Source organism: Balaenoptera ricei, chromosome 21 (assembly GCF_028023285.1).
Source record: "Balaenoptera ricei isolate mBalRic1 chromosome 21, mBalRic1.hap2, whole genome shotgun sequence".
NCBI lineage: Eukaryota > Metazoa > Chordata > Mammalia > Artiodactyla > Balaenopteridae > Balaenoptera > Balaenoptera ricei.
Window position 1 is genome coordinate 33,274,531 of NC_082659.1, and position 27,123 is coordinate 33,301,653.

General features: G+C 54.5%; 1 protein-coding gene across 2 annotated transcripts in view; it reads right to left on the reverse strand.

Annotated features, from left to right (window-relative positions):
- Window positions 1-27,123, reverse strand: part of ANK1 (ankyrin 1) — a 96,797-nt gene that overhangs the window by 39,096 nt on the left and 30,578 nt on the right. For both annotated transcript variants that reach the window (XM_059909397.1, XM_059909392.1), the window contains exons 5-26: window positions 26,667-26,765; window positions 25,491-25,676; window positions 24,329-24,427; window positions 23,855-23,953; window positions 23,482-23,580; window positions 21,052-21,249; window positions 19,532-19,630; window positions 19,011-19,109; window positions 18,424-18,522; window positions 16,872-17,069; window positions 16,231-16,329; window positions 15,652-15,750; window positions 11,688-11,885; window positions 8,990-9,088; window positions 7,078-7,176; window positions 6,760-6,858; window positions 5,656-5,748; window positions 5,128-5,200; window positions 4,358-4,381; window positions 3,404-3,500; window positions 2,144-2,222; window positions 46-143 (exon numbers count right to left, since the gene is read on the reverse strand). In XM_059909397.1, coding sequence (XP_059765380.1) covers window positions 46-143; window positions 2,144-2,222; window positions 3,404-3,500; window positions 4,358-4,381; window positions 5,128-5,200; window positions 5,656-5,748; window positions 6,760-6,858; window positions 7,078-7,176; window positions 8,990-9,088; window positions 11,688-11,885; window positions 15,652-15,750; window positions 16,231-16,329; window positions 16,872-17,069; window positions 18,424-18,522; window positions 19,011-19,109; window positions 19,532-19,630; window positions 21,052-21,249; window positions 23,482-23,580; window positions 23,855-23,953; window positions 24,329-24,427; window positions 25,491-25,676; window positions 26,667-26,765 — 2,432 coding nt within the window. The remainder of the gene's footprint in view (window positions 1-45; window positions 144-2,143; window positions 2,223-3,403; window positions 3,501-4,357; window positions 4,382-5,127; window positions 5,201-5,655; window positions 5,749-6,759; window positions 6,859-7,077; window positions 7,177-8,989; window positions 9,089-11,687; window positions 11,886-15,651; window positions 15,751-16,230; window positions 16,330-16,871; window positions 17,070-18,423; window positions 18,523-19,010; window positions 19,110-19,531; window positions 19,631-21,051; window positions 21,250-23,481; window positions 23,581-23,854; window positions 23,954-24,328; window positions 24,428-25,490; window positions 25,677-26,666; window positions 26,766-27,123) is intronic.

A 27,123-nucleotide genomic window follows, 5' to 3' on the forward strand; every position in this document is an offset into this window, starting at 1 on the left:
TGGGCGAGCAGGGCCAGAGCTGCCAGCCCCTCCCAGGCCACTCACCCTGTGTGCACAGGGCTGGCCACCGGGCTGATGTTGTCTGAGGTCTCTGTGGCCGGGCTGCTGGGGATCAGTGAGTCTTCATCATACTCCTTAGATGCCTGCAGAGGGGAGAAAGGCCAGCTGTCCTATCACCCCTGGGCCACGGCTGATGGTCTCGGCCAAGGTCGGGGAGGCTCAGCCATGAACCAAGGGGCCCAGCGTAGGGGGCGCTCCCCACTCCCCACCGACCCGTTGGGACAGAGCTCACCCGTAGTCTAAAAGGAAGCACGGGCTTCCTCGTACCGACACGGACGGCCTCTCCTTGGCTCAGGACCCTGGGCCAGAGCTTCGGACGATGGAGCGAGTCCTCCCTCCCGTCCGGCCTCAGTCTCAGCTCCTGCACCACGTGCGCTCCTGACCTGCCCGCGTCCTCTAGCTCCTCCCCACCGCTCCGCCCCTGACGCGAACCCTCCGCTCTACACAGCTCGGTTTCACACTAGAGCTGGCGTTGCTTCCCCACACCGTCGCCTATGAGCTGTTTGGCTCTGGGCAAGCCACGTGTCCTGGGGCATCGAGAGGCACGAGAGAAACAGACCCTCGTCCCGGGGGCTTCCCTCTTCCTCATCTGCAGATGGGACAGCCCCTTCCTTGCAGTGCTGTTGTGACTTGGGGACCACAGGGCTGCCTCGCCCCAGGCCTCGTACGTGGCGAGGACTCACGAAGCCAGCAGGTCCCCTCCAGGTTTCTTCTCAACTCTGCCCTCGCTCTCGCTTCCCCGTCGGTCCAGACACCCACGTCCCTCTCCTTCGCTGGACGCCCCTGTTCGTTTTTCGCCTCTCGCCTCCTGTGTGAAGCCTTCCCCTTGACTCCGATCTGGAAGGGCTCCCGCCACACAGCTGGGCCCTGCGGTAGTCACCCTCCCTGCGTTCTGAGGCCCTCCCCAGCTGGACCATCTCCTCCCACATCCTCCCACCCCACACGGGGCACAGCGGGACGCCAGGAGACACCTGCCGCCTCGGGTTCATTACTTAGGCAAGGACTCAGAGGGCACGGTTGGCCAGGGAACAGCAAGAGCCGGGTCCGCTCGGATCCTTCTCATTGTCGTCTTCGGCGGCCCCCGGGGAACGTGCCACAGCAGCCCCAGGGCCATGTTTGACCGGATCTCCCAAATGCCACCCGGGGCGTGACACCGAGGTCACACCACTGTGATGTGCCCGAGGGTGCAACAGCGGATTGGACGGCATCTCAGCCGCCTCCTCCTGGCGCCACTTTCGGGTCGAGGGGACACGCATGCCTTCAGTGGCAGGGGAAGAGACCAGCCTCAGCTGGAAAACGGACAAGCCCAGCTCGGTGATCGGGCCTCAGGGTGGCCAGTCCCAACCTTCAAATACCACACTGCTTTCTTTTTATCCTAGAAAACCCCTTTGCCCAGGTGAAAAAGTGCCAAATGGCCTAAAATTAAACCAAGAGGAATTGCATTGTTTTAAACCATCCCACCGATCCTGGAGACAAATTCAGGTGGCATCCAGGGAAGCCACAAAATAGGGTATTGTAATGAGTAACAGCCCACGCTGGGAACAGCTCTCCTTGACATCCTCTTTCCATCTGTATTGGTATTTTAAGCTCCCAGTAATCCCTTGAGGAAGGTGAGGCAGAAACTGTCCCCTTTTTTTTATGGATGTGAAAGAAAAAAAGTTCAGAGCTCCAGAGTCGCCCGCAGCTTCATAGAAGTGCAGATGCAGCCTCAGGCTCCCTCTCTGGCGCCGGGACCCTTGGCCCCAACAGGTGCATAAGGCGTGTGCTCAGGGGCTGTGGCCCCGAGAACATGGGCTTTGAAGCCAAAACTTCTGGAGTCAGTTCTCAGCCCCACTGAGACCAGCGTGAGGGTGTCCCACACGCCCTTGGGCTCTCGGAGACCCAGATCATCAATAGCTAGGACAAGAGCACTGACAGCACAAGTGCTACCAAGAACACGTGGAGTCTGGGATCTGCAGGGCTTGGTAAATGCTGCCAGCTTTCAGCTATGAGTTCCTATCGTCCTGCAGGTCATCTCAAAACAGTCACCGTCCAGGGGACCTGCTCACTGCCAAGGGGAAGTAAGAGAAAGGATGCTTCTTACCTGTTCTGCCTCTTCAGATCTGATCACCACTGTCTCAGGTGTGACGCAAGGAATCCGAGGGATGGCTGGGGATTCCACCCTGTGTGCCGAGAACATTGGGACATCAAGGGATGATCCTTATGAGTAGCCCCATCTTCCACGGAAGGCCTTAGTGAAACACTTCTGTACCCCCAGGATGACCTATCCGATCCGACCGCTCGCCACGACCTGAACCCCACTGGCACATGTGGTACATCCTGGCCTTCACACACTGACCAGCCTCCTCCCTCTGCCTCCATGCCTGTCCCCAGAGCCCGACTGTCCTGGCTGAGCGAAGGACCTGCCTCCTCCAGGAAGTCTTCCTGCATGCACCACCCCCGTTCTGCAGCCTTCGACCCCTTGGTGAGGGAACCCTCGCTCTAGCCATTACATCTTATTCTGCATCACGATCTGTCCACTGGGTGTGTGTTTTGATTCTACCAAATACATCTGTAGGTTCTCCATGGTCAGGGTCCGAGTCTCATGTTTCTTTCTAAACGAAGTTCAGTAAATACTAATCATAGTTTTCCTTCTCCTTGGTCCATTGCCCGATTTTGTATAAGCCCTGGGACCAAGCTGGCACACGTCTGTCTTTTCAGAAAATACCGAGGGCTCAGTGCTTCTAGAAAGCTGTCACTTTTAGATTCCTTCACAAAGTCCCCGGGTGTGGCGATGCACCCACATCGCAGTAGCACAGCATCTCAGGGAGGAATGAGAAACACAGGCAGACACAAACCCTCCGTGGGTCTTCCCTAATGGACAGGCCGACGGAGGGACGTGGCCGGCCTCTGAGGCCAGCTTGGCAAAAGTTCCTTTCTTTTTTTTATTATTTAAATTCTTTTAATTGAATGAAAGATTTAAAAAATTCTGTAGTGCTTTGCAATTTTCAAAAGTTTCACACACATGATTTCATATAATCCCATAATAATCCCCCCACCCCCTTTTTGGCAATGGTTTCTAATGGCAATCTCCCTTAGTGGATTTTTTCTGGGGGGAAGCTGAGTGTGTGAGAGGGGGAAGGGTATGGATAGGAGACTGAGCGAGGAGAGGAGGAACAGTGGGGGGGGCAGGGACCCCAGAGAGGGTGGCTCGCAGTAGGAGAGACCTCTGCCCCCGCCTGGCACCGTGCTGGACCAGCGCTCTGTCCAGGCCCGGCCTTCCTGGAACCGTCCCGCTCTGGAATCCTCCTACTCTGCGTCCCCGGGGTGGACCTGGACCTGCCCCGGCGCGAGCATTTCTTACACTTGGTCCAGCTTCGGCACAAAATCCAGCAGCTCTTTCTCTTCATCTATATCCCTGGAATCCTGCTTCTCAGCCTTGAAGCCAACAAGTTCTTCCCCTGAAACCACACAAGTTTAAGTGAGTGACAGGACGGAAATTCCCTCTTTTCTTTTTCAAAAGAAAAGAGGGAATCTGCTGCTCCTCCTCTCAACGCTCGCCCCCGAGGAGTGGGGGAAGGTCTCAGATGCTCCAAGGGGACCATAGCAATGTCTTCGACCAGCCCTGACCCTGTTCCTCCAGCCCTGGTACCTGGAGCCGGGCAGCCAGCCCCTAATATCTTAGTCTGCACCAGGCTTTGGAGAAGAAAACAGTTCCATCAGAAAGAACTTTTTTTGCCTGACAAGTTCCACTTCAAAACAGCCCTTGTGGCGTGTGCAGTGACACCAAAGAAAGAGGTGCTTCTGATCTTTTCCACACCACACGCGACAGAAGAATAAACGACCATGGAACCAAACCCATCCATTTTGAGAGGCTCTAGGAACTTTAATAACCATGGTGGCTGAACCCTCATTATTTCCTAAGTGCATCACCAGGAGGTTCAAAGTCTGCCTGCAAACCAGACTCTGCCTCTTTGTTTCTCTCGCCTCCTTGCACTGGAGTTGGAGCCCTGGACCTTGCAGGGTCCTTTACTGCCCCTCAGCAGTGTGTGTCCTGGCGTTGTGATCTGGAGCCGACAGAATGGAAATCACAGCAGCTCATGCAGTTATGATCACAGACACAGTGGCATGGGCACAGACACAGACATGGACAGGCCAGAGCCGCCCGCCAGGGCACGGATCTTACAGGTGGAAATTTCCTGTTTTAGTCAAGCTCTGATTGTTATGAAAACCAGGGATGGATTAATGAGATCTTGGATTGCTTAGAGTGAAATGCGCTTGTGAGAAAGGACCACAGGGAACAGAAAGTGTTTCATACCCATTAGAGTTATATGAGCAGTTCCTGGAAAGCAAAGAAGAGCCAAGTTTAAGGACGGATAGGATTGAAGTCAGTTAAATTAAGAGGCAAATCATCAAAGGGGATACAGGAGAGCTCTCATCACCTAGTTGACAAAACTACATGACCCCTGGGTTACTGATATGCAAGGGGCCAGAGAGCAATCTGATCCAGCCCCACCCTTTTTTTATCACGATCTTTCTCTTCCAAGTTAAGTGGGAAGACAGGCTTGCCTGGGGCAGGAAAAATGCCACAAGTACCCATGGCCACAGAAGTTGAAACTATAGTCATTTCATAATGACTGACTGTCGACCCAGCGCGTGGTCAGAAGAGCAGCTTATGAAAAGCAATTCTTCCAGATTTTAAATGCAACAGCTTTGTTCAAAGCACAAGGAACGCACCAAGTGGAGTTTTATGACAGTTCCTTACAGCTCTGAGAGTTGACTGAGTTGAATCAAAGGCCTTGTATGATATAGGCAGACACATATGTATTTGTGAAACTTTGTGGGATTTTATATTTTAATCCCTGCGACGTAGATTTCCTTCTCCTAAAATCACATTAAAGGAGTCTTTTGGATAACGGACAGCATCTTTAGAGCTTGGTTCTGTCCAGCTCTGACTCGGACGGCAGAGGCGGGCATGCTGTGAGGTGCCCCGGGGCGGCAGCAGGGGGCCCCCCCGGAGTGTTCAGAGCCCCGAGCACCCCTTTCAGCCTGACTTGACCCGGACGCGGTGTTGATCCCAGCCTGTACCTTCATCTTCAGAGACGTCCAGGATCTCATCCACCGTCTCGGGGAAGCTCATCCGGTGCTTGTCGCTGACCAACTAAAACGAGAAAAAGCAAAGACTTCAACCCAAACACAGCAGCGGGTCCTTTCACCCATTCAGCAGTTACCTGCTTGTGAGTGTGGAGACAGGAAGGAGATGGCAAAGGAGGTTTGTCCAAAATGAAGAAAGTGACAGCTAAGAGGGTCTCTGGGGTCTGGCAGGAACCGCAGAGGGATGAACGGAACCCCAGCTTCCCGGCGCCTGGTCCCTGCCCCCAGTCCCATCCAGGGCTGCCCGCTCCGGTCTGGTGGCGGCCCCTACTCCTCCGGCCGCTAGGTGGCAGTAAAGACCCGCCTGATGAAGGAGGAGCCCCGCCCCCAATTCTTTTGGCTCTGAGCTTCCCGCGGGAATCCTAGGACCCCTAGGCTCCCTTTCCCGGGGTACCCCAAGGGGCGCCCTGCGGCCAGGCTGTGTGTGTCCAGGGTAGGGGTGCAGGGGAGGAGCAGACGTACCGCGACACTGGTTTCATCGGTGACAACCTTGAGCACGTCTGTTACAGAAATGTAGCCCAAGCGCTTGGCTATGGCCAGAGGTGTGGTTCCATTCTGGGGAGAACAGCAAAGGGAGGGCGAGATCAGACCGAGCTCACGCCCCAATCGTTCATACCCAGAGCAAGACCCCTGCACACGCGTGGGCCCAGATGTGTGTCGCCGACGTCTGCAGCGACGGGTGCGGGCGAGAGGAGGCCACGGTATTTGCATCTGCAGCCCTGGGTGCGCGAGCCTTGAACGGGAGCAGGGGAGATCTTACCACCAAAGTCAAGGGTGGCCAAGAGGAGAGCCAGCGGGAAGGTCAGGGTCAGGGGGGCACCAGATGCAGTTGTAGGAATAGGAGGGCACAGGGCAGTACTGCCCACGGCTCCCAAGGCCAGTTCTTTGGGTGTCAGTTACTGAGCATTCAGATAGTTAAAGTAATCCACATACTTCAAATGAGCTATTTTCAGGCCAATCAGAAATCACAAGTCACCATAAACAGGGGAGGGGTCTATTTCTACTCTGATTTGAAAAAGGAGAGCTAAGTGACACTAAACGGATATTGAGGCTTTCTTTTCTTCTAAATTCTCTGGTCCCAGGGCATGCCCCGCTCCGATTCAGCCCCATCCACAGTTACGGTTTCAGCAACCCCGCCTACAATCAAAGGCCTGCACGCTTGCTGAGCTGGAAGTGGCCGCGGATATAACCTAGGGAAGCTGACAATCGCGTCATCTAGGGGAGGAAGTTCATCCTGAACGGTGGCCACGGACATGGCTGAAGACCCCGAGGCCCCCAAGCATCACAAACCACTCAAGACATTTGGCTTTGTTCACTCCCACAGATTTCAGAAAGGGTTTTGACAATATTTAAAACAAAATAAAAAGGGGGGAGGGGAAACAGTGCTACCAGGATAACCTTCTGTCTTCCAGAAGGAGGCACTAATCCCAACAGCCCACGCCCTGGGGAGCCCGTCCAGGCCCCAGACGCGCAGGAGGATGACCCGAGCTTCCCTGGTGAAGGGATATCGCGTGGGGCCGCCCGTGAGAGCAGGTCTCTGAAATCAGGAACCGGGTGGGTACTTACCGAGCTGACCTCGTTTGGGGAAGCACCATTTTTGAGAAGCAGTGTCACGATGTCTGTATGGCCTTGTTGAGCTGCCTGGTGCAGGGGACTGTATCCGAGCTGTAAAGCAGGCAGACGTTTGGCAGGATGAGCTAGCTACGAGAGAAAGCACTGCCCACCTGCCACAGAGCATGTGCGTCTTCTGTGTGCAACAGAGAAAGGCATTTCCCCCATTTCCTCCTCCAGCGTCAAAGCTGAAAGTTGTGGTGGAGCCCCAAGTGTGCCCGGAGAGACCCTGGCTGCATCTGGATTTGGCACTGCTCTCAGGCATCCCAGTACCTTAGTCTTGGCATTGACGTCTGCCTGGTGCTGTAGCAGGAACTTCACCAGCTTGATATTCCCATAATGGCTGGCCACGTGGAGTGGAGTGTAACCCATCTGGAAAGCAAGAGAGGAGAGAGGGTGACCAACAAGGCTTCGGGGGACACCACGAGCCGTTCTGAGCTGGACGGGAATGCAAGTCTCACGACAATGGTGACTGAAAGAGAGGATGGACGAGGAGGCCCTTTGCAAGGTAGGCAGTGGGATACCATGGGCCTGGGAGGGACAGGGCTGGGTGTCAGTCAAGTGCAGTGTGAGATGACTAGGAGAGACCCAAGTGGAGAGGTTAAGTAGGTGATTGGAAACCCGACACTGAGCCCCAGGGAAGAGGGCAAGGCAAGGAGGCACCTGAGGGAAGTTGAAAGTCTTGGAGGTGAGAGAGGTCCCCCAGGATAAGTGTGGAGAGAAAAAGTGGGGCCCACGGACTGAGGCAGTACTTCCAGGGAGCTCAGAAAAGAGGACGGGGAGGGAGCAGCAAAGAGGAGGGAGGAAAGCCAGGAGAGACCCGTTTTGCAGAAGCCAAAAGGGGTCATCCCCAGAAGGAGGGAACCGCCAGCAGACCCTGGGAGGGCAGCAGACTCAGATGCCAGCAGCAGCACAGACAACAGCACAGAGATCACTGCCGACCCAGATAAGACCTGCCTTGCACACTTATTTCCACTAGAAAGGTGAAATCCCACTGAAAAACTCCCCAGAAGGCTGTCTAGGTTACAGAGTTGTACCCTAGTGGAATTTATAGGAACTGGCCATGGCTTGAAATCAGTGGCTTTGGGCATTGATTCATTTGAGTTTTGTCTGCAAAGGAGGTAATTGTCAAGAAAGCCGTTCTGCTGAATATTTTAATGCTCCCTCCAAACGCCAACAAGCCAAGGCTCTCTGGGCTCCTAAGTGTCCCTGGGGAGCCCGGTCCCAGAGATGGCCCGGACCCAGACCCTGCAGGCTATACCTGGAGTGATGGGGTGGCTTTGGGACCCCCAAGTTCTAACCCACAACATAGGATCTCTCAGGGCAGGACCCCAAAAGACTAAACCAGGCCCACAAAAGAAGCCTCAAAGATCCAGAACATTCTTGGGTTTAAAGCAGGTTCCTTTTGAAGCTATAGGCAGTTGGGGATAAAATATGTCTCTGGATTTTTCTCAGGGAGGCTTCAATGTCACACTGCTGACCGATGTGCCTGAGGAACGCTGGAGGGGGCTGGAGCTACAGGGGTGTCACTTTGTCCCTTCCTTTTAATACTGTTGCCTTTCGGTGAAAAGGAACAAAATGCCACTTCCTCCAGGAAGCCTCTTCCTTCCACCAAATGGAAACACCCTCTCCTCCCTCTGTGCTCCGTGTGGTTCACGAGAACCCCCCTTGCACCGCATATCACACCGGCTGTCCCTTCCTGCCTCTTATGTCATCTGCAGATGCCTTGAAGCAGATTGCACTGTGTGCTGGGCACCGGGTCATCCTCCACCCCCCCCCACCCCCCCAGAGCTCCCTGCACACACAGGGGCTCAAAGAATGCTGACCTGCTTTTAGCCAAATGCCAGAGTAGAAGGGGCGGAATTTTCCAGTGCATCCTGGAGAGCCTGACATTTTGACACCTTGCTCATGTAAGACAGAATCATGATTAAACGTTCCTTTCACTACAGAGGATCAAAGGTCTAGCCAACTTTTTAGACTCCCCACTGGAAAGTGAGCCCATTGGCCTGGGGTCCTCAAACTCCACTGCCGCCCCTAGGAAGTGGCAGACAGGAATGGGCCACTGGGTCCTCGGGGTATCAAAGCTCCTCAGATGGACCAGTGAGGGAGGCCGGAGTGGGTAGGCCTGTGGGTGCAGGGGGAAGAGGGGAGTCCCTGTGGACAGAGCGCCGGCTGCTGGCCTTACCCGGGTGGTGGCGTCCACCGTGACACCATGTTTGATCAGCACGTCTGCCACTGGAACGTGACCTTCTTGTGCGACCAGATGAAGGGGAGTGAGTCCACTCTGGAAAGGAAAAGCAGTTCATCAGCTTGGAGCCAGGAAAGAATTCCAGGCCACACTGAAAGAGCACTGAGGTTTGGGAGTCGAACTTGGCTTTGCATGCTCCAACCAGTTGTTTGACCTTAGGCAAGCTCTTCTAGGTGCCCCCCATCCTTATCTAAAATATGAGGTGGTTAGACTGAATCAGAGGTCAGCAACGGTTTCTGTTAAGGGCCAGATGGTCAGTATTTTAGGCTTGTGTCTTTCTTGCAACTACCCAGCTCTGCCAGTTATAGTGAGAAAGCAGCTATGCCAACACGTAAATGAATGGGCATGGCTGGGTTCCAATAACACTTTATTCGTACAAACAAGTGGTGGGCCAGATTTGGACCCCAGGCCGTAGTTTGCTGATCTCTGAACTAGATGAACTTTATGATCCTTTCCAGTGGTAACATTTCCTATTTCCATGACTCGAGATGAGCTTCGAAGCCTTGGTTTGCTTATCGAGAAAATCGGGATTATAACTGACGAATCTCAAGGGCAAAGGAAGGCTCACTTGAGAAAACAGACGAAAATGCGTTGTAAACCACGACGTGACATTTAAATGCAGCCTGGGATCAGCACATCCCAGCCAGTAAACAGGGTGGAGGATCCTGCTGGGACCGAAAACCCCAGATTCTTGGAGTTTTCATCACAGCTTTCTCATGAGGATGGTGATGCCCCAGCGATCTTGACTGACATGTGCACATTCACGCAAAAATGCCAGGAAAGGCTTCCCTCCCCCGGAGCCCGCTCAATACGCCTTACTAACCGTGGGGCAAACAGGGCTGCAGCTCCTCTGTCATCGGAGCCAGTGGGCAGGGCCTGTCCCCTCTCCAGAGACTCCACTCGCCCTCCCCTGCCATCTGCACTTCCCCCCAGGCTGATGGGCGGCCCAGCGGTGCTCCTCCGCAGCTGAAGCCTGCGCAGGCAGGCGGGGCTGCCCACATAGGAACAGGTCCTGGGTCGGTCACAAGCGTCCGGGTGCCTTGCCTGATCCTTGGGATAACACAGTAACCTGACTGGTGAGTGTGGATGTAGACGAGTGGGGATGTCTCAGGGCAGGGCATCACCTTGGGATAACACAGAAACCTGACTGGTGAGTGTGGATGTGGACGAGTGGGGATGTCTCAGGGCAGGGCATCACCTTGGGATAACACAGTAACCTGACTGGTGAGTGTGGATGTGGACGAGTGGGGATGTCTCAGGGCAGGGCATCACCTTGGGATAACACAGTAACCTGACTGGTGAGTGTGGATGTGGACGAGTGGGGATGTCTCAGGGCAGGGCATCACCGTCCTCCTACTGGCTCACTTAAATGGCACCAGCAAGAAACCAAGAGTCCTGTCCAACATAATGGTCCTGCCCTAACAGTTCCCTCCTGGGGGTCACCTGTCCAAAGCTGTCCAGATAGAGCCAATGGAGCCACACGCTTTGAAGAAATCTTAAGTTACCCTCAAAATGCTTGCCTTTCTGAAACTGTATTATGTTCATTTATCGTCGAAAGAAGTGACTCTTCATATCGTACGATTCCATTTGTACGAAATGTCCAGAACAGGCAAATTCATAGTGACAGAGAGTAGATGAGTTGCCAGGGGATGAGGGTTTGAGGGAAATGGGATGCGGCTGCTAATGGGTCTGAGGCTTCCTTTGGGGGTGATGGAAAGGTTCTACAGTTAGACAGTGGTGGTGTTCGTCCAATTCTGCAAATATACCAAAAAACCACCAAATAGTACAGTTCAAAAGAGTGAATTTTAAGGTACGTGAATTATATTTCAGTAAAATTGTTGTTTAACAAAAGAAGTGACTCTTAAGTCTTTCTTGGGTCATGCGTTCTTTTGAGAAGCTGATGAAAACCATGAGGATGTCACCCGGGGAACGGCTCCCATGCCCATCCTCCCACGTGCCAGGTACACCATAGAGAGGGTTTCCTGCTCACACATCAACAGCCCCTGGACTGAGACTCCATTTAAGGCACAGGTTGGCACTGAAAACACAATATCTTCCTCACAGAAAAAGAATATTTAGTCCCAGCTTACTTAGTACATTCCTGAATGTAGACGCTGGCCTATATTTGGGAAAGCATGCAATGGATTTCAATAGTGATCTTTTTGTAGATTCTTGAGTCAACCTCTTTAGAAAGGACCAGCCAAGGCTTTGGCATCAGGTAGGCTTGGGGTCCTGCAATCTTGAAATAAGCAACCTTTCCGAACCTGTTTATTCATTTACAAAACGGAGATAAAACCTACACAGGGGGACTTCCCTGGTGGTCCAGTGGTTAGGAATCCACCTTCCAGTGCAGGGGATGCAGGTTTGATCCCTGGTCGCGGAACTAAGATCCCACATGCCACGGGGCAACTAAAGCCCGCGAGCCGCAACTACTGAGCCCATGCGCCACAACTAGAGAGAAGCCCACACGCTGCAAGAACACACACACACACACACACGCGTGCAGGTGTGCGTGCGCATCACCTGATTCAGAACCCGGGCACACAGCAGGTGCTCGATCCTGAGATGCAGTGTGCCGTCAGCTGACCCCCTAATGTGATTGAGTCTATAGGGATATCTGCAGACGCGTGTTTACCTTGTTGCCCAGGTTGCCGTTGGCCTGTTTGGAGAGCAGGAGAGCCACCATGTCCGCGTGACCCTCCTGGGCCGCCAGGTGGAGGGGGGTCACGCCTTGCACGGACTCTGCGTTCGCCGAGCCCCCGTACTGCAGCAGGCTGCGGGCCACCTCCATCTGGTTCTGCTTGGCAGCGATGTGCAGAGGGGTGTAGCCGTTCTGAAACAGAAGGGGCCGCCGGAGCCTGGTTCCAGGAGTGCTGATTTGACAAGCTTAGCGCACGCCTGACGTTTTAGATCCTCTGAGGCGGGGCCAGGAGGCCTGGTTCAGGGCTGGTGTCACCCGGGAGGGCCACTTCAGTAGACAAACCAACCAACCGAGGCCATTTGGTTTGGAGAGGCTCCCAGAGCCAGCAAATGCCCTACCCGTTCTCTCCATCTATCTTCCGTGCACAAGGTGCTCTGTCCCCAACAGATGCTAGGATTCAACCAGGCGGCAGGCCTACAGGACACCCAGCAAGCTAGGCACACAAGTAAAGGAAAGGCTTCCATGCCCTCTTTCCTGCAGTAAGAAACATGCCCCCCAAAGACAGTTCATAGAGGAAAAGGAACGGAGCCCTTCTCTCCTCGTGACGTTGGGCCAAGAGCTCCCCCTGGGCCTGGTGGCTTCAGGCAGGTGGCGTTAAGAGTACATGTCCCCAGCAAGGGACCTGGGGGTGTGGAGTCAGTCCTTGGTCCACTTTAACCGGCCATGTGACTAGGGGCAAGATCGTCAACTAGACTTCCTTTTGTATTTTTTAAGCCATTGAAAGTGGATAGTAACATCTACCTTGTTCTTAAAGTTGTTGGATGGATCAAATATGATAATATATGTGAAGGTGCTTTCCAAAATTGAGATAGAAAATTAATAAACCTTTGTATGGTTTTGCAGTGCCCTGGTTCACAAATCTGTTAAGTCCGTTATGAGACGAGGAGATTGGTCCCACAGTAAATCAGCTACGTCACTGTGCACCCTCTATTCAGCTGGCTTTCCTTTCCCCTTTGTCTTGGGAGGAAGACTTTCTCAATGAAGGAAGCAGTGCATGGGAGCAAACTCCATACCCCACTGCAGGCAGCCTACTTTGATCATCACTGTTGGAAACCACTTCCACCTACATTATCCTTTTCGAGCTTCACTGCAACCCACGTACAGCAAGTAAGACAGGCATTTTTATTACTACCCTGCTTTGTGGATAAAGAAGCCAGTTCTCGGAGAGGCTAAATGCCTTTTCTAGTGTCACATAGTAAGTGAAACAACAGAGAACCCAAGTCTGGTCTTGTGACTCCAGATTCCAGGTTCTTTCAACTGGAGCCAAGATTCCACTTGGAATCTCCGTAAAATGCAGATTCTGACTCAGACGGTATAGGGAGGCCCTGGACTCTGCATTTCCAACAAGCGTCTGGGTAAGGCTGATGTTGTTGGCCACAAAGCATTCGGGGCTAAGGGGGATGCCAGGCCTGAGGACCTCCGAGCAGGACCCAGGACTTTCTAAGCATATGCCCACCCAGTCCCAGAGCAGATGGCATAAGGCATATGGTCTCCTGCCACGGCCAGCATCCTTCTGGCCATCCCACAGAACTGAACCTCCTTTGCCAGCCACTGCCTTATTGTGGAAATCGACATTTCTGATTCTGCCAGGATCCACTGATCAGAGAAGAGAAACAGAAAAAAAGGGGCTGACCAATACAGTAAAATCCCAGTTTAAAGCACTGGGGGACAGGGTGAGATCCGCCTGTCTGCAAAGTAGATTTTGGGGAAAGGAAAGTTGTCATTTACCCAAAGAATTAAATTGAATAATAAAAATCCTTCTCTCTGAGTAATTATGTAAGATGATTCATCCTACTGTTCCTCCTTTTAAATTTGATTATGTTATGAGAAAACATTCAATTCTCTGTAGGTTGTGTTCCCCTGACAAGATTGGCATTTTGACTGTAATAAAATTCATTAAACAAAACGAGGTTTGTACTGTATCAAAAGGGAGCAAAGAAAAGAGGTGCGGTTCCGTGGATCAGACCTGAGATTTGGAGTCATCCCCAAATGGAGATCCTTCTCTCTGAGTATCAGAGAATCTTCCGACTCCAGAGCCCAGGTCTTTTAGCTGGAGCCGTGCTTCTCAAACTTGAATGTGTATGAAATCACTTGGGATCTTGGTAAAGTGCAGATTCTGACTGGGGGGACCCCAGATTCTGCATTCGTAACAAGCTCCCAAGTCAGGATGAAATGGGGTGAGGTCGCTGCTCACCTACGGTGCCTAACTGCAGCTTGTCTTCCATTCCCCGCATGGAAGCAAGGATTATTAGGACCTCTTTTACTGAACAAAGGACAGGAACTTGAGTACTTATTCACGTTCGTATAATCAGGAGTCCAGGCCACTTGGGCAATGGAGGATGTCTGCACTGGGAGAACGGCATCCCGTCCAGGTCAGGCTGCCAGGTGACCCCCAGTTAAAACCAAGATACAAGAACAACCGTCAGTCTCAGATCAGGGACCAACCCCTGTGAGCTTTCTCCAAGCTGGGACTACAGGGAACAAATGACCTTCTGTAGGTGACAGGGACGAGGGGCAGGGAGGCAGGAGAGTCGGGGGAAAGATTCAGGAACGGTGTGAGCCAGTAAAAGCTCCTCTTTCCCAAGGAAATGAGCTCGTCCAAAGGAATGCGCACCCTAGAGAGAGATCTGCCTAAACATTAAAACAACATTAGCATCAAAATTAGAAAGGGGTGGGTTTGGTTTGGGTGCAGAGAGACTTGCATGCGAAATTCTACAAAATTGCCAGACTGCTTTGGAAACTATTTTTTGCCATGGAAACAAAACCCATCTGTGCAGGGTCTGTGCTTGGATAAAGCTCCCTTTAAATACCATGAGCCTGGCTCTGATTTCTTTTATATAAGGAGTGGTGCAAGGAGGAGGGGAGTCCAGCGTTTTATTTTTAGAAGCAGGAGTAAGTCACGTCCCAGCAGGGCTGCGCGCTGTCTACACAGTGATGTGGGCTCTGCTACAACAGCGCGGGACCAGAGCCCAGGGAGACGGGGTGTCTGGGAGATGCTGTGTCTGCAGGAAAGTGAGGCTGTAAAATTCAGATGAGCATCCATTCTGAGAGCGGAAGGCAAGCTAAAGCCCGGCCCTGACTTTCCCTGCGTCCCCACGGAAGTCAGCAGGTGTCGGCTGGAATCACACTCTGACCCACCCGTGGCTCCCTCCTGCCGCAGGGCTGAGCACTGTGGTGAGCTCAGGGACCGCGACTGTCCTTTGCACCCGAGCCCTGCCCCCTCTCCTCGCCCCTCATCTGCGGGGCCACCAGCCCCCTCGGCCCCCCTCCCCTCACAGACCCTGCGCACCTTCTCATCCCACAGGGGACGGCCTGTCCCCCCAAAATGATCCTCGCGTCCAGCTTTATCCCTGTACCTCGTACAGCGCCCCCTCAGTCCACTCCTACATAAGCCCCATCCGCTCCCTACACTCAGCGTCCCTCGGGGCGATGCACCCATGGCTCTGAGCATCTCAGGGGCTGGTGTGAGGGTGCACGCCGGCCACACCTCAACGTGTAACGTATGTACAGAAACGGCACCATCTCAGAGCCGGAACTCCAGAGAGAAACAGATTTGGGGGAGACTATTCGCATTCAAGGCAGGTTCCTCGCTCCAAGGTTCTGGTGAGTTCACCCCCAGCCCTGAATATTCTCCAAGTGTGGCCCTGGTCCCGGAATCCACGAACACGCTGTACATGCTGACCTCTGACACCAGTTTGGGGTACACATTAGTTGTGTGAAACGAGCTCCACGTCTGCGAGGTGACCTGTGGCTGAGAAGTGCTCCCCACTTCCCGGCCCGCTGCGGTCCCCAGTCAGCAGCCGTCGCACTGCAGGTAGGCCCTCCCTGAGGGGTGGCGGCCGCCTGCTGCCCCGGGGTGGGGACAGGGTGAGGACGGGGTGGGCACCAGGAGGCTTACCCAGGCCAGGCTGTGCGGGGAGCCGCCCCGGGGCAGCAGCAGCTTGACGACGTCCAGGTGGTTGTGGTGCACGGCGACGTGCAGGGGCGTCAGGCCACTCTGCGGGGAGATGGACACGGAACAGCCTTCACTCAGGGGACGTCCCACTGGCCATGCCTGTGGCTCCAGGCAGCACCACGTGGGGATCCGTATTCACTTTCCTGTTACACAGGAAATCTGCTTGACACCATTTCAGAGCCAGTCTTGAGCTGAAGTCACTAAAGGACACAAGCAGCTGGACCTGGGCCGTCACCTCCTCATTCCCAAGGGGTCACCTCCTCAGTCCTGGGGGTCACCGCCTCATTCCTGGGGGTCCTAGGGGCTGATGGGGCAGTACAGCACCCTCGCTCAGAGGGGCCACCGGGTCTTTCTAGAAGGGCAAGGTCTCTGTCAGAAAGATCTGTCTCCCCAGAGGCCATTCTTCCTGGACGGCTGCCCATTCGCAAGGGGGACGCAGTGGGCTCAGGCAGAGACGACCACCCGGGCGCAGCTGCCCCTCTGCCCCGGCTGCACCCTGGCGGGAGGGAAGGTCAAGCTCACCTTCCCGGCGGCGTCTGGGTGCGCGCCATGCTCCAGCAGCAGCTGTGCCACGCGCACCTTCCCGTACTTGGCCGCCACGTGGAGAGGGGTAAATCCTTTCTGAGGAGAAACACAGGCCGTCGGAACCGTGGGGAGGCCCGCCATCCTCCCTGGAGAAAGGGCCCGCGGCGAAGGAGGTGTCCCACCCCGACTGGCGTGGAGACGCCAGTAGAATAAAGGGCACAGAAGGTGTGATCCTGCTGAGACTCCCAGAGCCCAGGGGGCTGCCACCTGCCCCTCTTGCGACGGAGTCAAAACCACTGGTGCTGTTATTTGACAGCCAGCTAACTGAGGGCGGGGGCTGGGCCGCCAGCCTTCTCGCATCCCAGAGCCTGTCTGGTCTGGCCAGAGCAGATCCTGAGCCATTCCATGATAAACAGACGAGGGCTGGTGGCTGGATGAGAAACTACAGTTCACCTTCCTGGGGAAGGACGGGACACATCCGGCTCACAGGTGGCGGCCAGTCCTGTGGGTCCATTCCTCCCAGCAGCCCTCAGCACAGTCAAGGCCATACAGAGGACCAGGTGGGAATGCCCTCCCCTGCCCCAGGCCCAGCTGGGACCAGCCTGCCGCTCTGGAGAACGGGAGGAGGAATGCTGTACCTTGGTCATGCACGCCTGGGACGCCTCCTTTTCCAGAAGGGCCAGGGCCGTTTCCACGTGGCCCTCTCGGGCCGCGATGTGCAGGGGGGTGTGCCCGGCAGTGGTGGCCAGGTTGGGGTTGGCGTTATTTTCTAGCAGGAGCTTCACCATGTTTGTGTGGCCAATGCGAGCTGCACAGTGAAGTGGGGTCTGGTCATCCTGGAACCCAAAGCATAAACAAAGAACAGGGAACGCTAAGGTTACCTAACTCTACTCTTCATTTTATAAAGAAGGCAGGTGAGGCCCAGAGAGGTTAAGTGACTTTCTCAAGGCCACACAGCTAGTAAGAGGCAGAGCTGAGATTCAAATCTCTGAGTTATGGGAACGAATATGTTTTATATTATTTAATCCTTATAACAACCTTTCAAGTTAGTTGTTACTCCTACTTAATTGCCCAAAGGCTCAGCCTTCCCATCTGTAAAATGGGAATAATGGTATTGACCTCATAGGGCTATGGTTAGGATCAAGCAGACAGCGTGTATAAGATGTTTCACACCACGTTTGGCACAAACTATACATTGTGGTTGCTCTTACAGGCAGACCTCGGAGACACTGTGGGCTCAGCTCCAGACCACCGCAATAAATTGGGTAACACGGTAAAGCGAGTCACATGAATCTTTTTGGCTTCCCTGTGCATATAAAAGTTATTTACATGCCATTACACTCCATTATGTGTGCAATAGGATTATGTCTTAAAAATACACTTACCTTAATTAAAAAATACTTTACTGCTGGAAAAATGCTATCCACCTGACAACGCGGGGTTGCCACAAAACTTCAAATTCTAAAAAACACATTATCTGCAAAGCATACTAAAGCGAAGGGCAATCAAACGAGGTGAACTGTACTGTCTCCTGAGTCCTGTCTAAGCGTCCACTTGTCTTTCTGTCTGAAGGCTACCCTGGTTTTCTCTAAGCCAGGGGTGATGGGAGGGTCAGACCTGGGGAAAGATGACTTTTCATCCCAGCTCCCGCCCCCTGCCCCTTCCAGTTTCCTCCGGAAGCTGAGGGGGTCAGTGGGCAGGGTCTCTGTGTTACTGGGCCCAGCTGGGGGCCTCCCTCACGTGGCTCAAACCCAAACCACAGTCCTGACACTAAACAGAGGCTCTGTGGTCTGTGCGGTAGGAAAGCCTGATCCTGGCCAAAGCCAGACTGCAAACTCAGCAGGTCTTCTTACCCTTTGCTCACTCAGTCCCTCAGAGATGCCTTTTACATCGCGGGGGCACCTTGATTTTCACCGGCAACCCTTTCTTCAAAAAGTTGCTTCTCTTCTGATACTGTGACTGTAACCCACACGCAACCTTTCAGCCCCCAGCCCCAATACTGTTTCTTGGCCTTTTGTTGATGCCAACACGTCTCTGGCCTTCTCAGAACCCTTGCAAAGCAGAACCCAGCAGGTGTGACAAGGAATCCCGGCGCCATGAGCCCTGCAGCCTGGTCTCCGATCAGGGAGGATGGCTCCTCCTGCGCCTGAATTGCTTCCGTCTGGGATCCCTCCCATCTCCAGAACTCACCTTGGCCTTGGCATTGACTTTGGCTTTGTTCTGGAGCAAATATTTGGCCACTTCCATGTGCCCTGCTCTGGCTGCCATGTGTAGCGGGGTCTCCACTTGCTGTAAGATAACAAAATTACCGAAGTGTTAACACCTGCTGGGTTTCCAAAAGGGCACACACAGAGCTCCGCAGTGCCAGCCTGGAGTAGCTTGGCGGGCATTCATCCAAGAGGTGGAGTTGCCCCAGCAAGCAACTTCAGCCTTTAGTCTGCTGATGCCCGGTGTGTGTGTGTGTGTGTGTGTGTGTAAGATACACTTAAAGGTAAACCCCAGAGCTAAGGAATGTTTCAAAACATACATGTATTCCCACATAACACTCACAGAAGTTCCCAAATGATCGTCCAAAATAAAACCCCCAAGACTTACAGATGGGTGACACGTTTAACTGGGAAAGCGTCAGTACATACAGTCTTCCTCCCCAAGTCCGAGGCCCCTGCTATTCTGAGAATTCTACCTCTGTCCTCGAGAGGAGAGCTTGGGATCACTGGCCAACTCTCGCCTCTGAGCCCTCCGTCCACAGGAAGGGCCTGCTCTCCCCACGGACTCACCACATTGGAGACGTTGGGCGATGCTTCCCGCTGCACCAGGCTCTTCACGATGGGCAGGTGCCCCATGAAGGAGGCCACGTGGAGAGGTGTCAGGCCGGACTGGAACAGACCAGACAGGAGTGAGACGGGGGGAGCCCTTTCCCGCTCCTCCAGAGACACAGCCAGATGGATCTTAAGCTTTCCTGCCTCTAGGGGCTCCAGAACAATCTTCCAAGGAAAGGGAGTTCTATGAAATGGGTCTGCTTCCAGGAAAATGGCCGGAGGGGGGGAAAAAAACACTGCAGGGTGATTCCACCCACATGTACAACTCAAAACATTTTGCATCTGACCTTGGACAGCTCCCTGAGATCTGACACCAGCTCCCGGTCTTAGCGACCCCTGATGTATTCCTCTGAGAGTTCTAGACTAGCACACACACACACACACACACACACACACGCAGCCACAAAGAACAACTCTCAAGATGGCTATTGGAAGAAGACTAGTGGAGACCGTCCACTCGCCTGCGGAGTTTCTCCTACCTCAGTGACAGCATCGATGGAGGCCCCGGTCTTCAGCAGCAACTCCATGACGCGGATATGGTTCTTCTTGCAGGCGATGTGTAAGGGGGTAAAGCCATTCTGCAGCCCCACACAAAGGGAGACAGGCAAGCAGGGGCTCACACTCAAGCCCAAGGAACACCCAGACCACCCTGCTGATGAAAAGGCAGCCCCTGCCGAGCCTAAACGTCAATCACTGTGAATCACGGAAGAGTCGGGCGGCTCTCACTGCACCAGGCGAGGTCCTGGATACGTTGTCTGTAAACCCTTTTTCCAAATTAAGTCATATTTTTGGACGCACTGAAAGAGCCTGCCGTTTAAAGTTTCCTTAAGGGGAAATTTACAATAAAGAGAACCGTTGTGAAGCACAGCACGTTCCCTGAAACCGCCGTGCGTTTCTAGTCAAATGGATTTCTGTACCTCAGCCCTGCTCAAACATGATACGCTAGGATGTAAACCCCACCAGGGCAGGGATTTCTGTTTGTTCGCTGGGTTTTGTCTGTCTGCTTGTTTTTTCAGTACTTTATCCCCTAGGGCAGTGGTTCTCAATGATGTGAGGGGAGGGGATTTTGTCTCACCACCCATCCCCCGCCCCGGAGACACTTGGCGATGTCTAGAGACGTTTTTGATTGTCACAACGAGGGGAGGAGTGCTATTAGCGCCTAGTGGGCGGAGGCCAGGGGCGCTGCTAAACATCTATTCACGGGTCAGTCTCCCCACAACAAAGAGTATTGGGCCCCAAATGTCAGTAGTGCTGAGGTTGAGAAACCCCGACTACCCCAGACGGTGCCTGGCAAGTGGGGACTGCTCGGTGAAAGCTTTCTGAACAAATGAATGAATAAATGAATGAACGAGCCATCCTTGCGGCCTGGAGGCTGTCCGGCCTTCCAAATTCTCCTCCTCTGGGAATGGGGAGAGGGGAGATGGGGGGTGTGGGCAGGCCCCGTGCAGCGCTCCGGCCCCGCCAGCAACTTCCCTGCGAGCCCCCGGCCTGGGGCGAGCGAAAGGAACCACAGTCCCAGGAGGGAACTTGCTTTAGGCCTGAACTCACCTCTGCTCAAGCACCATGACCACTGTGAGCCCCTCTGCAGAGGAAGGATGCTTAGCTGAGCCCATTTCACTCACCCCCAAAGCAGATCAAAAACCCAGGCAGTCGCTAGAAATCACCATCCCTCAGCTCTGGGCACGGACGGGAGTGACCTCCCGCATACCTACCGCACACACTGCTTGTGAGTCAGGTGTCCTGGGCCCAAACCCACCCGGACCTCAGCCTGTTACGGGGGCTCGGTCATTATGTGTGGGATGCGGCAGGGAGTAAGGTCACATCCGCCTGTGTGCTGCCACGCCCCACGGGCCTCAGCACCCCCCTCCCACCCCGACACTGTCCCCGCCCTGAATCTCCAGGGCAGCTCCAGGCAACAGTGGGTACCTCCCTGGGGGGCTCAGCCATGCAGCTCTGGCCCTAGCCCCTCTGGCACCTTCTCCAATAGCCTCCCACTCACCAGGGCTCTGGAGTTTGGTTTGGCCCCTTTATCCAAAAGGACCTTGGCCACCCTGTGGTGGCCGCAGTGGGCGGCCACGTGGAGCGGGGTCAGGTGGTCCAGTGTGATGTCGTCTATCTCTGCATTGTATTGCAGCAGGAGTCGGACACAGTCGAGGTGGTCCCCCTGAGCCGCCATGTGGATTGGGGACAAGCCATTCTGGTGAAGAGGGAAAACAACCAGTCGCAAAGGAATCGAACACAGAAATTCAAGGCAGGCAATGATTCCAGCCTCACTTCCCACCTCCTCCCTACACAGGGCTTCCACGTGGCTCCCGGGTGAGCCTGGTTCATTCCGGCCTCCGCATTCCTGCTGGTCTCTGATTGCAAACCTTCTTCTCACCCCGCCAAATCCTCCAGGCCAGCTCTAGCCAGGCCCACCTCTTCCACGAAGCCTCCCCTGGCCACCTTTGATTCCTGTGGGCTTTTCTCATCTGCACCCCTCACTCGGACCGTACTTACATACTTGCCGAATTGTTTTCATAATTAACTTTTCAGGTGTATGTATCTTCTCTCCTTCCTTAGAAGCTTCTTAAGATCAGTGACTGTGCCTAGTATCTCTTACACGCCCCACGGACGCATGAAACACACACAGTGGTCCTTAATCAACGTGGTCTTGAACGAATGAATGATGCTAAAATGGAATTTGGATCTAAAACCCTCCATTCTTTGTCCCTGACAAATGCACATCACTTTAAGAAACTGTTAAGGATCCTCACTGTTTCTTAAATAGCAATTTATTTCAAAAAACTAAAGACAGAGAAGACTCACTCACTCATTCATTCAGACATTAATTCAGCAAATATTAAGTGATCAAAGTGCACCAGGTATGGGATCAGCTCTGGGGAAACAGAACAGACAGAATTCCAGGCCAAGGAAGCTGGCAGACTAGTAGGTTAAAGATGGGGAAAGAGGTACGTTGTTGCCGCTCTGTGTGGTGACATCAGGAAGGCGTGATAAAGCACAGAGGAGCAGGGGAGGGTGGAGTCATGATGGGGTCGGGGGGACATGGGGAGAGGAGGCTTCCCGGGGAGGTGATCCCTGAGCTAGGACCTCGCCGGGGAGAAGACCCAGGAAGAGCATCCCCGAGAAGGGAATGGCATGTGCAGTGCCCCAGAGGGAGCCGCCCTGGGACCCAGGGAGCTCCATGCAGGTAAACACGCGGGAGGCCACGGGCGTAGAGCTGGACTCCAGGGGCAGGCGGGAGCTGCATCATGAAAGCCCCAGAGCGAGGAAACTGGGACGTTAGGTTTTAGCAAGAGACAACAGAAAGAAGGATTTTCAGCGAGGGAGAAACACAATCAAGCTGCATGATGGCTATTGTTAGTGTTTGAATTGAACTGTGTCCCTCAAAATTCACATGTTGAAGTCCTAAAGCCCAGGACCTCGTGATGTGGCCTCATTTGGAAATAGGATCATTGCAGATGTAGTTAGTTAAGATGAGGTCACTGGTGTAGACCTTAATCCAATATGACTGCTGTCCTTATAAAAAGGGGAAATGTACACACACACACACACACACACACACACACACACACACACACACGACAGCCTGGGCCGTGAACATGACCCAGATTTCAGAGAGCTCCATTGAACACTCATATGATCCTCGGTCAGGGAATAAATTGCTTTTATGGTGTAGAATCTTATGACAGGTAGCTGCGCACAGAAAACCTCAGGAGTGACCATGGGTGGGTCTGGTTTCTGCCTTGCTCTGTTCTGACCACCTTCTAAATTCACCCCAAGAACGAGGCAGTGGGCCTGGAGGCGGTGTAGGCAACACCAGGTAGTCTGACAGCTTTAGCCCCAGTAAGACTCAAGACCTCATATTAGAACTGAGGGCCGGGCTTTTGCTCTGGCCCCGAAAGGACCTTGAGAAGAACCGTTTTGTTTTCTTTTCAACACCATCCAGTCCGGCCCAGGCTCTGAAGACTCCCCGAGTGCTTAGTTCCTGTCTTTTCTGGAGCCAGGGTAAAAGAGATGAGGCCTGATCTAGCGCTGTACAGACAAATGACAGCCCATGGGTCAAATCCAGCCTGCTGTCTGTGCTTGGCAATAAAGTTTTATTAGAACAGGGCTGCTAGTTTGCACATTATCCACGGCTGCTGCCCCACTACAGTGGTAGACTTGAATTGTTGTGACATTGACCAGGGCCTGCAAAGCCTAAAAATATTTACTATCTGGCCCTTTAGAGAGAAAGGGTGCCAACCTTGATCTAGATAATAATTAGAGCTGAGTGCCTCCTGTGTGACAGACATTGGGGTCAACGTCACACACACTGGCTGAGTTGGTAGAATTAACATCTCTGTTTCTCAGAAATGGGATTCGCCCCGGGTCGGCCTGACCAGGAGCCCTGCCTAAGAGATGCTCCTCGCAGAAAAGAAGCTCGCACCTTGGTTTTGGCTTGGATGGGCGCCCCGTGGTCCAGCAGGATCTCTGAGATTCGCAGGTGCCCATTCCGAGCTGCACAGTGGAGAGGTGTCAATTCATCCTTTAAAAGACAGTCAAAAAGAGAAAGCCCCAGAGGCACCCATCAGAGGTCGCTGGAGAGAAGGCACCTGTGGCATCATTCCAGCCGGAGAGGCACGAGAAGGCTTCCTTAAGGGCCAGCTCGGTGGAGCAGTCTGGTCTCCAGCTGCCCCTGTGGGCTGTTCTAGAGGCTGGACGCCCTTCCCTAGCTGGTCATGGGGAGCCCACTACCTGGGTGGGGCCCTGGCAGGCAGCACTCCCTCCCCTGGCCTTGCCGGCAGCTTGCTGGCACCCACCTTGGTCCTTGTTTCTATCTGGGCGCCGCGGTCCAGCAGAAGCCGCACCATGATCACGTTTCCCCTGCGGGAAGCGATGTGCAGCGGCGTGATGCCGTTCTGGAGGGGAGGAAGGGACTGGTCAGGGCGTGCATCCTTGTCTGGGAGGCAGCTGCTCTGCGCCCTGCTCCCCTGTGGCCCTGCCCCAGCCCAAGGCAAGCGGCCACTCTGAGCCCACTGTTAGGACTCTTCTCGCCTGAGAAAGATTTCAAAGCCTCTAAGGACACGCCAGCCTCTTGGTTCATCACAGCAAGCTGGCTGAGCCCAGGTCCCCCAGAATCAAAAACACCGGCTGCAATTTCTTAGAAACCCATCCAGGGCTGTCTCGCCCGCAGGCATGTCTGCAGTGCGGGGATGTCCTTGGTGCCACGAGAGGGGGGACACTGGGTTCCCCCCGTCCCTGCACGCACGGGCGGCCTCACCAAAGGGCCTCACCTGGGGCGTGAAGTTGACACTGGCACCCCGGTTGAGGAGCAGCTGGGCCACGTTGAGGTTCTCGTAATGAGCTGCGATGTGGAGGGGGGTGAATCCCGTCTGGCACACAACAGAGGGGGACAAGGTGTCACAGGCCACATACTGGCATTTCTACCTGAGGATCAGCCTGGGGTTCTGAAAAGCCGGCAGGACCAGCCGACCTCACACGGCAGGCAGATTCGGACGGAAGGGGTCAAGAGATGTCCCACGGGAAGTTACATCCAAAAGTGAGGTGCTACCTCTGGGGACACCCAGTCTCCGTGGTTCACGTGGACAAACCGTGGACCAGGGTCGCCTCCCACCCTGCAGGCAGGGCCCGTTCCTCTGAACGGTTACTTCTGAAGAGATTTTAATGAATGAGTGAGAAGTGTTATGGGGTCCATGACCTTAATCCTCGGGACGGTTTCAGCCCCTATAGGGGTGCGGTGGCCCCTGGGTGGCCAGCTGGGTGGCCAGGGTGGCCCTTTGACCCTCGGTGGGTCCCTTGTCATCCTTCTGTTCCTAACCCCCGACCACGCCTAACGATCCAGGCAGCGGTTTTCCAGGCGGAACCCCGTGACCGTGGGGCAGGGGCCTGTGTGACTGACTCAGTGCAAGTTCATTCCCAGCGGGAGGGAGACGTTAAGTTTAGATGTTAAGTCTAAACTTACAGGTAGTGAAAACATCGGACAGCGTGTGCAGACGGCGGGCTGTCCAGGCCCCTGGGAGGCCCCTCCCCGGTCCCATCTCCATGTGGGGACCCTTCCCTCCCTCCCTCCAACCGGGGGGAAGCTGGGGAAAGAGCTGGAATAAACTTCTAGAACACCACCTGGGTGGGGGGGATGGATTGCAAAGTCCTCCTCTGGCCAGAGGCCCCTCCTGCCCCGCTTGGACGCTGTTCTGGGTGACCTGGAGCCACACCGAGCACACGTCCTTCGGCGTTGCCCAGGGATTTAAAGGGGGGTGTCCCCTGTGGCGCTCGGCTGGCTGGTGGAACGGCGGGCACAGCGGGGCGGGTGCTTGGGGTGCACGCCGGGGCTTCTGTGGTCTGGGCTGGTTCCGAGTAACTGCCGGGAATCGGTGGAGACCCCGAGGGCCCCCGGTCCAGGCCCCGGCATGATCCCAGCCCCGCCGGCCGCCTCACCTTGGAAAGCACGTCGGGGTTGGGGTCGTTCTGCAGCAGCACCGCGGCCGTCCGCGTGTCATCGTTGCGGGCCGCGATGTGCAGGGCTGGGAGGCGCACCTTCCCCTTTGTCCCGTAGTTGATGAGGTGCGCCACCACGTTCTCGTGGCCCTGCTGCAGGGCCACGGCCAGAGGGGTGAAGCCGTCCTGACCGGGGGGAGAGGAGAGACCATTTGCTCTGACCGTCCTGACCGCTCGGTCCTCGGGCAGGACACGCGCTTTCAAGCTCAGGGCTCTTGCCCTCTGCCCGAGAGGACCTCCCTCCTCCACAGCCTGCAAGCTGGGCTTAGATGCCACCTCCCCCCTGACGCCGCTCTTGGCCCTGCTTTCGTTCCCTGCCGTCTCACAGCACCTCCAGTAATTTCCCTCTGGCGTGTATTTAACTTTTCCTTTATGACGTGCTCCTAGTCTGAGTGTTGATGAGAGCTTTTACTGCCCGGTATCTTTGCCTCCCTCTCACCCCATCACCCGGTGTCAGGACAGTGCCGTGAACTGACGGCCGACCATCGTTCCTTCATTCATTTCACAAATATTATTGAACGCCTACCAAACGCTGGAAACCACACCAGGCACCAAGGTTTCAATTGTGAGCTACTGTTATTAATCTCCTCAGTGTGTACCAGGGGCACAGGGCCCCCTGAACTGGCAAAGCAGATGTCATCTGATGCTAAGAGTCAAGAGAAGCTTTGGTTCCACCTAGTCCGATTTCATCATTTCACCAGTGACAAAACTCAAGGTCGAGTGACTTGTCCAAGAGTGTACGTGGGTTCCCGGCAAGAGCCTTTCTCATTAAGGTCCGAGGCAGACCTGTCACCTACACACGCGTGCGCACGCACACACACACACACACACACACACACACGTGCACGCACGCCCCCCACCCCAGCCCGGCCTCCAGTGTTTCTCACAGTGGGAATGACAGGCTCACCCCCGCTGTCACTTCTCTGGCACGTGTCTGGGCATCCCTCAACGGCCATAACTTTGTCTCTTACCCCCTTGCAGGGTCCGACAGCACCCAGGACATTGATCATGGCAGAGGATGCATCCCAAGCCATGTCCCAGGAACACGCTCCCCTGGGACCGTGTCCTCCTCCCGAGAGACATTCAGCCATGAGGCCGCATCCCCAAGGTACTTACTTCTGTGGCTACATTCTGATTAGCTCCGTTTTCCAGCAAAAACTTAACCACCTCCAAGTGATTCTCTTGTGCTGCCATGTACAGGGGTGTAAAGCCTTTCTGTAAGCCAAGAGAAAAAGCCATTGGAATTCACCCACGTTAGTGACAGGTGCTAAAACCGATGCAAAATCCTCCAAACTCGCGGACAGCTCTCCCTGCATCCTGTTTCCACCCAGCCCTTGTGGCAACGTCCCCACCTGTGTCTCCAGCTATAAAAACACACGGACACTGCAATGGCATAGCGGGGTTACTGCAAAAGGCCACCAGGTGGGGTGATCCTCCCCGGAAGTCTGCTTCTGCCCCTCCCAGAATGGTCAGCCTCTTCTGCACACCCACCCCCCGCTAATTTCACTCCCTTCCTCATTCCCCCTCACGTCCCCCCCATACACAGATGGGCCACAACTAAATATATTATTCA